The 13,948-nt window shown below is 38.0% G+C and overlaps 1 protein-coding gene across 7 annotated transcripts in view; it reads right to left on the bottom strand.

The window, feature by feature from the left end:
- rbm27 (RNA binding motif protein 27) overlaps positions 1-13,948 on the bottom strand; it is a 50,482-nt gene that overhangs the window by 23,931 nt on the left and 12,603 nt on the right. For all 7 annotated transcript variants that reach the window (XM_067423185.1, XM_067423188.1, XM_067423189.1 and 4 more), the window contains exon 7: positions 4,323-4,541. In XM_067423185.1, coding sequence (XP_067279286.1) covers positions 4,323-4,541 — 219 coding nt within the window. The remainder of the gene's footprint in view (positions 1-4,322; positions 4,542-13,948) is intronic.

Raw genomic sequence — 13,948 nt, 5'->3', positions numbered from 1 at the left:
TTTAGCATAATTTTACAAATAATATTCGTAAAAACCAACAAATTAAATGAAGTTACCATATTTTCTAGAAGATAAGTCACATTTTTGTGTCATATTAAATGTGCAGGGTCTTATATTCCAAGCTACTTGTGTAATGTGTGCATGTAATGTGCATACATTTTGGATTAGCGCCAAATAAGAGGGGTAAGTGAGCCCAAGTTCATTTGAACAGTGCTTTTGCTGGCCGTTTCAGTATCACTTTAAATACATTTCTTTAGGCTTGGCTTTTATAATGAATGCCATGATAATTTATGTTTGCTTTATACTTATTTTTCATTCCTGTTCTGAAAACCGTTCAATTTTAAGGACTGGTTGTGGAGTAAAGGAAACTAAAATACATGTTTGTAGTGTTTGCAATGTTTGTAAATGTGAACATTTATTTACAGATATTTTACATTACTTCTCAATGACTTAAACATATGTAATGCATATAATAATATAAAGGCATGCATGTCTTTATTTCTCAACAATGTAATTTGGGCCTGGTGTGATTTATCTTCAGGTGTGACTTATTTTCAGGAAAATAATGTTAGATTTTAATGTTGATTGATAAACATTAAAATAAAGGAATTTATTCAATAAAAAAACTGAAATAAATTAGCTTTTTTTAAATTTATTCATAAACAAAATTGAAATTAAATATAAAAGGTATATTTTTAATAAAAGCAAATTAAACAAAACTAAATAAATGTAACATTCATAATTAGCTTATTGATTGAAAAATTAATTGATTCAAAAATGAATAATTCAAAATGAAGGAATTACTTAAAATTCACCCTTTTAAGTTTTAAAATCAATTAAAACACACAACAACAAAAAACTATCATATAATGAAACAAATATAATAGAGCAGCACGATTCTCCCTCGTTTCTGAACAGACAACTGTTTTTAAATTGTTCTGACAATGTTAATTGCTGCAGTCTCTTTACAAATGTTTAATTACTTCGAATGAATTATTTAAAAGAATCGGTTTGAATGAATGATTCAATGACTCGCTCATAGCTACAGGGTTGCCAACTTTTATGTTCAGGTTGGAGTGAGATTTTTTTTTTTTCGGAGGGGAGGGGGGGAGACTAGGGGGGGGTCCTATTTCAAACTTAATTTAGTATCAATTCATATGTAGTATATACATAATAAGGAAAATTAGTTTGTTTTAGCACTATTTGAAACATTTCTATTTGAAACGGTCAAATTATGTGCTCGCATTCATTAATATTCACTTGTGCTTATATAAGTATCATTATTCACTAAAAATATAAAAGTATATTAACGTTTTAAAATGTCACATTTAAAGAAATCTAGTGTTTGATCTAAATATTTATTCAAATGCAAGACCAGAAAACATTCTAGTTTTTGAAGAACTAGATTAGATATATGTATAGTCTATTTATTCTAACATTATGTTCAATGATGTTCAACACGCATACCTCTGTTAAAATCTCAAAAATTTAGCTGAAGGGTTTCATGACCCTTTAAAGAGCCATAAGGCACCTAATGGGTAATGGTATTACAAATTAACATTATTATTTTTTAAGCAACAAAATGACTCTAATTTACCTCTTTGAATTAGAATTCTCCATTTTAACATTAATTACTACACAGATTGAAATATAAATAATAAAAATATTAGAAGAAATATATTTTAAGTGGTCATTAATTGACTATAATTATTGCAAGTAGTTTTTAGTAGCCAACCAAAAGATCTCTTCAAAATATTAAATTATTGAGCTAAAATATAGAACACTTATTTGATTGAAAAATAGTTACGGTGTATGGTCACATTTGACCATCAATGGGTATTAGTTTGACCAACTAGTAAGGAATACCTGAGGGCTAAATAAGAATAAAATGTATGTCAACAATGTTGCATCTCTATCACTCTAAAACGATCCAGTGAATATGGCTGACTTAATAATCAATGCACACTAAGCTGTACTGTTTAATAAAACTTGCAGCAAACATCTGTAGAGTGAAACTGTTGTGTACCTTGTTTGTTGTGTGTTAAGCCATTCAAATGCATTGACACCGCGCTATTGATTGAGCGCTCCATGTACTACGTGACTGCACGCGCCGCCGGTAGATGAAAGCATGTTGCCACTCCGCTTTTCAACGCCTCTGACTTTAATTAGCGCCAAAATGCTAATTATTGTTTGAATTTCGCATTAAGACTTCATAATAATCATAATAATAATAATATTAAAAAAATCTATAGGCCTAGCTTTGTTTAATATAAAAAGCAGGTTTGGCAATTTGGCGTGAGATTAAGCTGGGCAGCGTGAGAGCGTGACACCGAGCCTGAAAGCGTGTGTGTCACGCCAAATGCGTGAGAGTTGGCAACCCTGTAGCTATGCAGGATAACTGCTCTCTCTCTCGATCAGCGGATCAGACTAGTCAAAGGTTTAACAGACAGGCCAATCATTGTCATTTAGGAATAATATTGAGAAGGTGTTTGAATCAAGAAGACGATTAATCGTGCAGCTCTACAATATAAATACAACAGATACAATGCTAACATAAGATGAAAAAAAATAAATACGCAACCATCATTTAGAGCAATTTATACCTATACAGTCAAAATCTGCTACAGGGTAATAATGGAACAACAGATTTAAAAAAAAGAAAAAAGATTTTTGTTATAAGAGATAAAAGCAATCTTTTCCTGGTAAAAAAAAATGAACATGATTTTTAAAAGTCAACAGCTGAATGTAACATTTGCTGTCAAGATAATGGTTAATGCGAGATGGAAATACTTTTTTACAGACAAGAATTAAAGGTGCAGTATGTAGGATTTTTGCAGTAAAATATCCAACAACCACCAGGCCAGTATTATAAATTTGGTTCACTTAAGTACTTACTATATCCCAAATGTTTCAAACTATTTGTAAATTGTAAGAAAATTACTATTTTAACCAAGGAGCCAGGACGTCTAAGTATAGCGTCTGAGGGAGACGCCTGTCAATTGCATCATATCGGTGTTACTCTCGGTTTACGGTTTTATTTGGTAGAAGTGCTTTACTCTTAGCAGTGTGAACCAGTGTCACAGCAGCCACTGAGCAAACGGACACAATAATGTTATAACATAATTTTCAATTTACTCAAATGTATCTAATTTGATAAACAGAGCTGCGCTACCTCATACTCATTACCGGAAAAGCGGAAATGGCGCCGGTGACTGTGTCCCGTCATAATAAAAGTCCCGGTGCTCACAAGCCGTGTGTTTGGGCAACCAGCGTCCTCGGTCTGCTTCATACTACAGTAACGTTAACTATCGCATCCATCAACATGATTTCTGCCCGAGTCCTATCCCGCTTCTTTTCCACCGGCTGTGAGATGAAGACAACATGTCCCAAGATACTACACTTAAAATTGGCGTCATCAAACTATGACTTTTTTTTTAATAGGCGGCCTCTAGTGGACGGATAAGTGACATCGTGTACATCGAACTTGAAAATGAAAGAGTATTTTGTTTTATTATTATTTTGGTTCTGGTTAATTTGAACTGAAGAGCATCATAAATTAATAGACGTATTAATAAACTATGGTGCATTTCCATACTCAGTAACATAAATAATAGACTATATAATCTGGGCACACCTGGTGGGATGTCCCCACCAAAGCGGAGACCAAACCTGCACCCTTGTGCATAACGAATGTCAGTATAAATTTGTTCTTCACTTGGTGAAAATGAATGGGAAGAATATGGGAACGGAGTAAAATACTGCACACTAAAGAGAATAAACGCCAATCCAATTTAAAAACTTTGCCGGGTTTCTGAACATTGCTCAACATGTGCTGGTTTTGACGGACATTTGTTTACACAAACTACGCATTCTGATTGACAATTTAAATATTTGCAATCATCTTGACTGATCTTTTTTCCATAATTTTGGTAATAGATGAGCTAAGATTTATCTTGAAATGAGTCGCTGTAGTCGTCCAATTTGACTCTTACATGCTGATGTAATATAAATTATAAGCTTGACAGGTGATTTTGATCAAAAATATAGCTTGATCACTATCTTCTCAGTTGTTAAAAGATCAAGGCAATAATCAAACTTTTAATTGTCCATTAAAAGATGATACATTATTTAATTTTTTTTACATTTAATTACCCCTTAGCAGATTGAGACATGCACACACACACACACACACACACACACACACACACACACACACACACACACACACACACACACACACACACACACACACACACACACACACACACACACACACGCACGAAAAACCTAGTCTAGCATGCTGAAATCGAAACGATGCTTACCTGGCATGGGGTAGATGCCTGGAGGCGGGGGCTGTCCGTGGGGAGGGGGGGGCATGGGCATGCCAGGAGGAGGTTCAGTCATTGGCGGCATGGGCATCCGTGGCAGGCCTGGTGGTGGTGGAAACGGGATCATGGTAGGAAGTGTGACGTCATCCACAATCAGAGGGTCATTACCGTGGTCAAAAGGACAGAGATCACCTCGTATACAAAAACCTTTCTCTGCAAACCAAAAGAAAAAAATAATCAAACACGGCAGTCGTTCTAGACGGTTCAAAAGCAGAAATATTGTCCTTGAGGTGGGACTACTTGTTAAGGTGGATGAACTTCTGGTTGTGTTACTGAGGTCGTTCTTCAGTGGAGTTTGCTCAACATAAACAGTGCTGTATGGATAGTCACGTCTCTCTCTCGTCAACGTCTCTTTAGATCAGTACACAATCAAGCTAACCATCTGCCCTGCAGTCACCCCTGTGGACATCCGCCAATTCCCACCAGTGTGAAAAATACCCCAGCTCCAGAAAGACAGGGTAGTAAATATAAACTCTGCAGCTATAATGCGTTCCCATAAGGCCATGCACTGACTTTGCTACACCACAGTCATTAGTGACAGTTTAGAAACAGACACCCTGAAGAGTACAAGGAGTCCTTCGAGAATATCAAGACACTGCAGTGTTTCTGAAGTGATACACATCATTTGACTTCCATTTTAGAGAAATGAAGTGGCTGCAAAATAGATTTGGACCAAGTATTGAACCACTAAAACACCTAACTAATGCCAAGTTCACATTAGGGCTGGTATTGTTGGGAATTTCACAATTCAATTCTATTTCGATTCTTGAGGCTTCGATTCGAATCGATATTGATTTTAGCTTCGATATCGATTCATTAATAAGTAAATACACACGTAATTAAGTACCTGAGTATATTTTTAAATAATATGTGCAGTATTGCTAATGTTTAAGAACAAATTGACCCCAGCATGTTTCCTCTCATGGTTTATTTAGCATAAACTGTACAATATTGTTCATGTGTTGAATACAAACAGGCGCTTTACTAAGACCTCTAAAGTGCATGTAACAGTCACTGTAAGTAGTAGAAAGTATATTTCTTTTTCCTGTACATTCAAGTTATAAAAGACAGAAGAACAAAATGTGCATTTCGCAATCAAATAGATACTTGAAGGAGAAACAAATGAAGGAGCCAGTTGTAAAAAGGCCATAACTCTAGCAGCTGCTGAAGAAACGTGCACTGATGATGGACTTTATAACCCTGTGTGCGAGCCATGTCTTGACAGTCGCGTAAGCTATTATGGCCTCGTGTTGTTTCCACTAGCGCAGAACATCTCATTGTTCCTTTTAATTAATAAAATAAATATAAAACAAAGGAGAAGCCTAAAAAAAGGCCCGAAGCCCGGCCCGCGTTTTAGGCATGACGTGAAAATTGGCCCGAAGCCCTAGGGGTGTAAAAAAGTCTGGGCCCGTCGGGCTCGGGCATAAATGCAGGGCTTTAGCGGCTGTGTGACGTTTCCGGTCTTTGCACACCAGAAACGTGTCTAATGCAGTGCTGCTGCTGCGAGGTCACATACAGGGAAAACCTATACTTCATGTTAAACATAAGTATATAACCTACTAATACAGCAAAGACAATGTCGGCAGTATTGACGGCAAAATAGGCTACAGAATATTTTGTTCTGTATTGACAGGTGCAATATTAAGATAATTTTTTTAAATGTTTTAATAACAATAATATCTGCATTTATGTAAACCTAGAAACTTTTTAAAATCTAAATGTAATTTATTAATATGCATGTGTGCCAAAATGACATACACATTTTTTCCTATTCTATTTTGCCTGGAAATGCTTCCAACACGCTTGCGTTTCGTGTGGAAAATAGGCGTTGGTTCTATTTCTAGCATGTAAACGTGTTCGGCACGGCTTGAGCTGCACGTCACGCAGGCAGTGTGCAAGCTCTAACCTGTTAACATGGGAGCTGAAATAAAAACGGACACGCTATAGAGCCAGTGTGTAGCCAGCCTAAGGGAGGAAGGCATATACAAATGCATTTCTCATGTGACGCACTTCCCTAAAATTCAAACAAGCGTTTATTGGAGATGTATTAAATAAATGCTTTGTTTATAATGAGGAGGACATTTTAATCTCTGAAATTTACAGGGTTTTTTAATAGTACAAAAACCTCTTATATGTCAAGCATAAACCTCAAAAATCAAGGCAAATTAAATTTTTCATGTCAGGACCCCTTTAAATGATAATTAAAAACACTTTATCAATAAATAAATAAAAATCAATAAACAGAAAAAATAAGAATGAAAGATATCATACATTTAAAGAAGAATGTTATGTATTGATCTGGTGGTGTAACTTGTGCTTTGGACAGAGTTCTGGTATTAAAAGCTGAATTGTCACTGCATATTAGGGAATGTATATCAGAAACAGGGTGTGTGACTTAACTGGAAAAGAGAGAAAGCCATGGGGAGGAGGAGTGTGTGTCTGAAGAGAAAAGTGCAGCACCCGTGACAAAAGTGCCGCTTGAAACGAGGTCTGCCACTGACTTTAGGGACGCACAATGCCTAATGTAATACACATTAAGGCCCGGTTTCACAGAAAAGGCTTAGATAAATAGTTAAATTAGAGGCTCATTTAAGAGGCTTTTACAAACATGCCTTAGGAAAAAACAGGAAAAAAAAACAGTACTGAAGTGAGACAAATGATCATCAATCAATGGCACTGACATATTTTAATATGGTGTTTTTATCTTTCATTATTCAAATCAATTGACTGATTGTTAGGCTGCATTAACTAGGTCAGCCAGAAGCGGGAACACTTCCCATAACACCTGATGTACTCGTTACATCATAAGAAGAGTGGCATCCACACTAATGTTAGCCTCTCTGTTTATCCCGAGGTTTACTGTAGTCGGCCAGATCCAGGCCGTGTCCGGATCGGATGGTGGACCTGTGGCCAGACATGACCAGCTCATCCTGGAGTGTCTGCTGAGCCCGTGTCAATTGGTGTCTCCTCTGAATTTGCCTCACCGAAATGTCATCCTCAATAAATCCGTCTCTTGCGTGATACCCAGTAATTTGGAATATCCTGATCTAATATTATTTCTGACCTGTAAGGTTGCCAGAATAATAATCTTACACGGTGTGTTAATAGGCCAGAGGAGAACTGGCACCCCGACTGAGTCTGGTTTCTCCCAAGGTTTATTTTTCTCCATCATGCCCTGATGGAGTTTTGGTTCCTTGCCACTGTCGCCTTTGGCTTGGCTTGCTCAGTTGGGGACACTAAAATTATCATCAAAGTTGTTCAACTAAATATACAAATAAAATTTGTTAGGTCTTATTTAATTCTATATACTATAATACTGATCTGCCAACATTGTCGCTATATGATAAATTAAAATAAGCTGATAACGTCACTGTTTTTCTCCAGAGCGACTGTACAGCCAAATCAAATTTTGTTGCAATATTATCCTGTTTGACACTGTGAAGCTGCTTTGACACAATTGTCATTGTAAAAGCGCTATATAAATAAAGTTGATTGATTGATATGAGAAACCGAACAGTATTTTTACCTCAAACACAACAGTATGTATAAAAGTCACGCCCGTGCCATCCCTTCCTGCAAGTGAGGTCAAATTACACAATATGGCGTAGAGATTCACGCAAGAGATCAGTTCCGCTGCTTGTATCCCATTGAGATTCGCCGTATCGTGTAATTTGACCTCACTTTCCGGAAGTGATGGTGCGGGCGTGGCTTTTGTACATAGTGTTGTATTTAAGGTTAAAAAATTATATAAATACTGTTTGGTTTCTCATACAAACCAAACGGTTCATGTCTCAAGACATCAATGTGTCACCATGAGCCACAGGCTTTAATATGTCTGTGTGTTTTATTCTCATAGTGACTCTCATAGAAATACACCCCATTTACATGCATTATACGAGCAACAGTTGGAGTTAAAAATCTTAATTTGTGTTCTACTGAAGAAACAAAGACACCCACATTTTGGATGACCTGGGGGTAAGCAGATAAACATCACATTTTCATTTTTGGGTGAACTATCGCTTTAATAGTCGACTAAACGCTGGTAGACTAGAAAGGGTTTAGTTGACCAACATTTGCAGTAATTTGTGGTAATTACAGGAAATCCAATCCAGTCATTAATCAACCTCAGATATGGCATATCTTTTGAAACACGCAAGTAGTACCCAACCAGGGTTGAAACGTTTCTAGAAACTTTCCAGAATTTTTTGAAAATGTCAGCCATCAGGACATTTTCAGCCCCTTTGCAACTCTAATACTAACTTTACTTGGCTGTTCGCTGTAATGTTAACCTAAATAAATATGCGCTATTATAAGGCAAATATTCAAATGCAGAGTGTGGACGCTATAAGCAGGATAATAACTTGTACAAAAATTCTGATAACAAAGGAAACATTCAAGTTAACAACATTAAACTTAAACTTAAAATACATTAAACTTAAAATACTCCTTAAATAGTAATTTATGGTCATGCAGACAAGGGTAAAACATCATTCGAAACTGGGTCTACTTTTATTTGTGTGAACTGGGTCCATCTGGAGGTGAACTGGAGTGCGTCACAAAAATGAACCGAAATTCAGCATTTAGGCAACTTGCCTCACAGACATGAAAATTATAAAAATAGATTTCTCTGATTATGTCTTCTGCATGAAAGGTGCATTTTTCTCATGTTAACTATACTCTGGAGATGAGTCAGCATTGTGAACTTAATCTTTGCAGCCCACACAAACTCAGAAAACACTAATTTATTAATAAATAATTAAAATGTCTCCTCACTATTTTTCCCCCCGACATATTCATAATTATTACTTTTAGGGATGCACGATATTATTGGTACGACAACGGAATCAGCTGATAAACGCTTAAACATAAAAATCGGCATCGGGAGATATGGAAAAATTATGCCGATATGATAACACGTGACGGGTGTCACGATTTCATTGTCGACAAAAAAGCCCCAGTTTGCAACCTCTGCTATGTGCAAATAAAAATGGCCCCGCAGGCACCACAAAAACATTGATTTATCTGTTAAACATCCACTACTCTCCTGTCTTCATTTGGAATGAAACTTTCAAGAAACTCAACTCGTGCAAATACAATTACGCGCACGTTAGGAGCATTCATATTGCAGACATGCGACCTTATTCACTGGTGGAAAACTCTGTTATTAAGCATTTGATTAGCGTGCTAGAACAACGCTACGAAATCCCAAGAAGAGCGCATCTCACAGCTACAGTGATTTCCTCCATCTAAAACTAGTTATCAATGTGGTATATGTTCAACTGTTCGGAAATAGTTTAAGACACTTATTTGTTAAGAGAAGACAATCGACATGGCTGTTTGACGTTTTAATCAGGATACTAAGAAAAAAGTCTTTCACTTGCCCCTTCAAAAAATCCACTTGTCCCAGACAAGCATTAATGGCAAGCCCTGGGCTTGCTATGGATTTTTATTCCCCCCCTTTAGAATACAATTGAGTGATCAAATTAATATAAGTGTGCTATTACTGGACTAAAGGCCTGAATCAGTGGTTTACAAACCTGGCCTGGAGGACCCCCAGCACTGCACATTTTGTATGTCTCCATCTAGCACGCCTGATTCAACTCAACAGCACATTAGTAGAGATGGCCAGACCTGGGTTGTGTCCAAAATTACCCCCTGTACTCTCTTTCACTATTCCCAACATTAATCCACTAATGGTTAGTTTCCACCGAGCAGTACAGCACAATACTGGACTGTAAACCCTGATCCGGCTGGTGTTTCCACCATCAACAGTTCCCTTACTTGTTAGGCATGGCGTATGCCGCTGGAAAGAAGTGATGGATTCTCACGCGAAGGACAAAGTGACAGTAAACAACAATGGAGGACAGCAAAAAAAAAACAATGCCACTATGTGTTGTCATTTTTTGTTGTTGTAGCATACACAAGTGACGAATCTGTCAGCCAATCAACGTTCGGCAGTGAGTCTAGCTCCACCCTTTAGTACCGGACTAAAGTGGTACGGTGCGGTTCGGTATGTTGGTACCATTCACAACATCTGATAATCGAACCGGAAATCATTGAGTACCGTACTCTACCGCTCTGCTCGGTGGAAACAAGCCATAACATAGCTCACTTGAAGGAGTGAATGAAAACGAGTGAGTGAAATCGGACCCTGAGGGCACCTGAAGGGCTGCTGCTTTTGCAAAGTCTGTGTTCACTGTTTAATAATCATTTGCCTAGCAAACTGCAGCTCAAGTAATAAATGAAAAGATTTCTCTTAAACATGCAAATATATTATGCTGTACCCACATTGGACCAGTGGTTTGGAAAATGGACGACTCAGCTGCGGGTGCCAACTTCTGGTCAGACGTGTGTCTCACAGTGCATTATGGGTATTTTCTAGCCGCTGATTGTAAATCAGTTGTACACTTGTTATTGTGGTACTTTCTGGGATTGAACGAGTGCACTCGATTACATCCACTGTGGTCCTGGACAGCACTGTCCCTTTAAATAGTGCTCTATTTAGAGGTATAAATGGCGATTTCGGAAACAGCCCTGAATTGACATATCGGTAAGTCCCTCCCCTCGAAAGCAGATGAGCCAATGGAGTATCAGTTCCACAGGGACCGGAACTTTTTTATTTATTTAACCTTTATTTATCCAGGTAAACTGTTTGAGAACCACTTCTCATTTACAAACATGACCTGGAACTCAGACATCTTTAGGTTTGTTTTCAAACCTCAAATAAAGATTCAAACGGTCATGAATCAGCGGATTGATTCATGATTCGGATCGCCAATGTCACGTGACTTCAGCAGTTTGGCACGCGATCTGAATCATGAATCAATACGCTGATTCATAACCGTTTGAATCTTTATTTGAGGTTTGAAAACGAACCCGGAAGAGAAGACAATGCTGAATAAAGTCGTAGTTTTTTTTATTTTTGGACCAAAATGTATTTTCGATGCTTCAAGAGATTCTAACTAACTAACTGATGTCACATATGGACTGCTCTGATGATGTTTTTATTCCCTTTCTGGACATGGACAGTATAGTGTGAATTCACTTAGATACACTGTCAGACTAAATATAAAATATCTTAAATTGTGTTCTGAAGATGAACAGAGGTCTTACGGGTGTGGAACGACATTAGGGTGAGTCATTAATGACATACTTTTAATTTCTGTGTGATATAACCCTTTAAGTAGGGATGTCCCGATCCGGTCATGTGATCGGAAATCGGACCCGATCACGTGTTTTCAGACTCGATCAGAATCGGACGTTAGCTCCCGATCAGGACTCGGATGTATATTCTCATTATTTTTTAACACATTAATAGTTATGTGGTGACACAGAGTTAGACCCTTTTAACTTCACACAGAAACAGCAACGCGTGTGGCATGACATCACTTTTGTTGTTTAAATCAAGCCTGCAGCACCCCTCTCAGAAACTGAAGCCTCCGCACCTCGCCTCACGTTGGCAGGTCCCAGTATAGCCGCACCTCTGTGTTTCCCAACCAGGGTGCTGAGCAGGGGTGCTGTGTAAAAGGTGCGCACTTGCACATTCATCACACATCACATTGTTCATCGCACATCTGATGACGCATCAATAATATGGGTTGTAACTCGAAAATAAGGCTTTATGTATGTTTCTGTCGATGGATACACGTGCTGGCTCCTCAGTGATACATTACAACAGCGCTAATAAAATGGTCTATCTGTGTAAACTTTGTTCAATGCATGCGAGTGCTGCCGTATGTTCGTATATCACCAGTTATCACCCCCCGTGAGAGACGCGAATGAGAACGCGCGCACTGTGAGAAGATCGGTCTCTGAGCACTCATCCGAAAGCGCACACTCATCTCACAGTGCACAAACATTGAGTTCTCTTTCAAGTCTTGCGCTTAAACGGTCAAACTCACACAAGAAGTATGTCAACATATTCATCTTCAAGAAGACAGTCTGTATATGCCTTAAGAGAACTTTATAAAGTCGAGAAAGACGACGCATATCCTTGCAGTAGGTCTTAACCCTCTTGGCGCCACGGTCGAGTTTACTCGACAAGATGCGTCACTGAATAAAACGGCCGATTTTGTCAAATAGGGTGTCAAATTTCATTTAACCTCCCCTCCACTAGATGGTAGACATGTCGTACTTCATCCCTGACTCATACAAACATCATAATTCTATACAAAATATACGAGCAAGAGCGCATTGAATCAGTGTAAACAAAAGCGGAGCTGACGTGCGAGTGAGCTGTTTTATCAGAGCATTGTCAATGTCAGCGAGTATTTGCATTAGATTATTATTACTATTATTATTTCTAATGGCATCAATAAAGCTTACCCGCAATGAAGTGTCGGGTCTTCTATTCGCGGACCCTGATTCTGAAGGGAAATATGAGATGACTGATTCTGAAAGTGAAACTAAACCTAACGTTACACTAAGCACAAATGCATTTGCCCAATGTAGATGGTCCTTTGTCCAATGTCAGTGGTGGGAATAATGTTTCCCGGGGTCCGAGTGTTCATCGCGAAGTTAGCAGGTGTGTTAGTGTTGGGAAAGAGGCGGCTGCGGGAGATTTTTGCCGTGCTCACCATGAAGCGCGTCTTCTCACCGCGCGCCTCTCCGCGATCGCGGCGACAGTATTTTGGTGGAGACTTTATCTAACGCCACTGGGTATGTTAGAAGAGGTCGAAGTATTCATAAGCAAGTTCGAGGGAAACGTGGAGGCAGGGTGGGGAGTCAAAATGACAAAAACAGTGGCCTTGGCTGTACACACTCGGCGGCCGCGCGAGGCAGATCTGGACGCGAGCAGACACGCTGTGACACGGGGCAGAGGGGCTATTATGCATAATATATAATATATAATATATATGTGCCCTAATATAGAATCAGAGTGCTTACAGTTCGTAGTAAATGGAAAATCTCTACAGCAAAATGCAAACCGCTACATGTATTCGGTTTGTTTCTACCATTTATTAGTAATGATTTACACAGTTTGTTTACTATTTACCTGAACATTCAGTATTGTGCAATATAGCACACAGAAGGTGAGGGACATTTTGGGGGGAAAGAAGTGCTGCATTTTATCATTTAAACATGTGGCTTTTCATGAAAATTCTATAATCCAAGATTACCCCCACGTTATGATGTCATAATATGCAAATTAGATGGGAAAATGTAATCTCTACATAAATTTAGGGTCCTCCTTAATATTTCTCTAATTTACAGAAAGTTTCTATCTTTTATCACTTTTAAGATATAGCCTTTTGAAATTAAGATGTCAAAATCGAACGTTTTAGGAAAAAACCTCTGGCGCCTAAAGGGCAGTAACCTTTACTGCTGTCTGTTTAATGTCAAACAAAAGATAAGGAAGGACATCACTCACTGCTCTTGATTGAATAGCTTTTGTAAGTTTAATAAGGATTAATCTTTAATTTAAACAGTTAAATATGGAGTTATTTTACATTTGATTAGTAGCTACTTTATTCAAATTCTCTACCTAAAAACGAATGTAAGACCTATAAAAACCTGAAAAGCATTTTATTTTATTTTATCAGTATCTTTGCTCAATAGTA

This window comes from Pseudorasbora parva, chromosome 18 (genome assembly GCF_024679245.1).
Source record: "Pseudorasbora parva isolate DD20220531a chromosome 18, ASM2467924v1, whole genome shotgun sequence".
NCBI classification, from domain to species: Eukaryota; Metazoa; Chordata; class Actinopteri; order Cypriniformes; family Gobionidae; genus Pseudorasbora; species Pseudorasbora parva.
The sequence above is the reverse complement of the archived record's forward strand: the minus strand, read 5'-3'. Positions and strand labels throughout refer to the sequence as shown.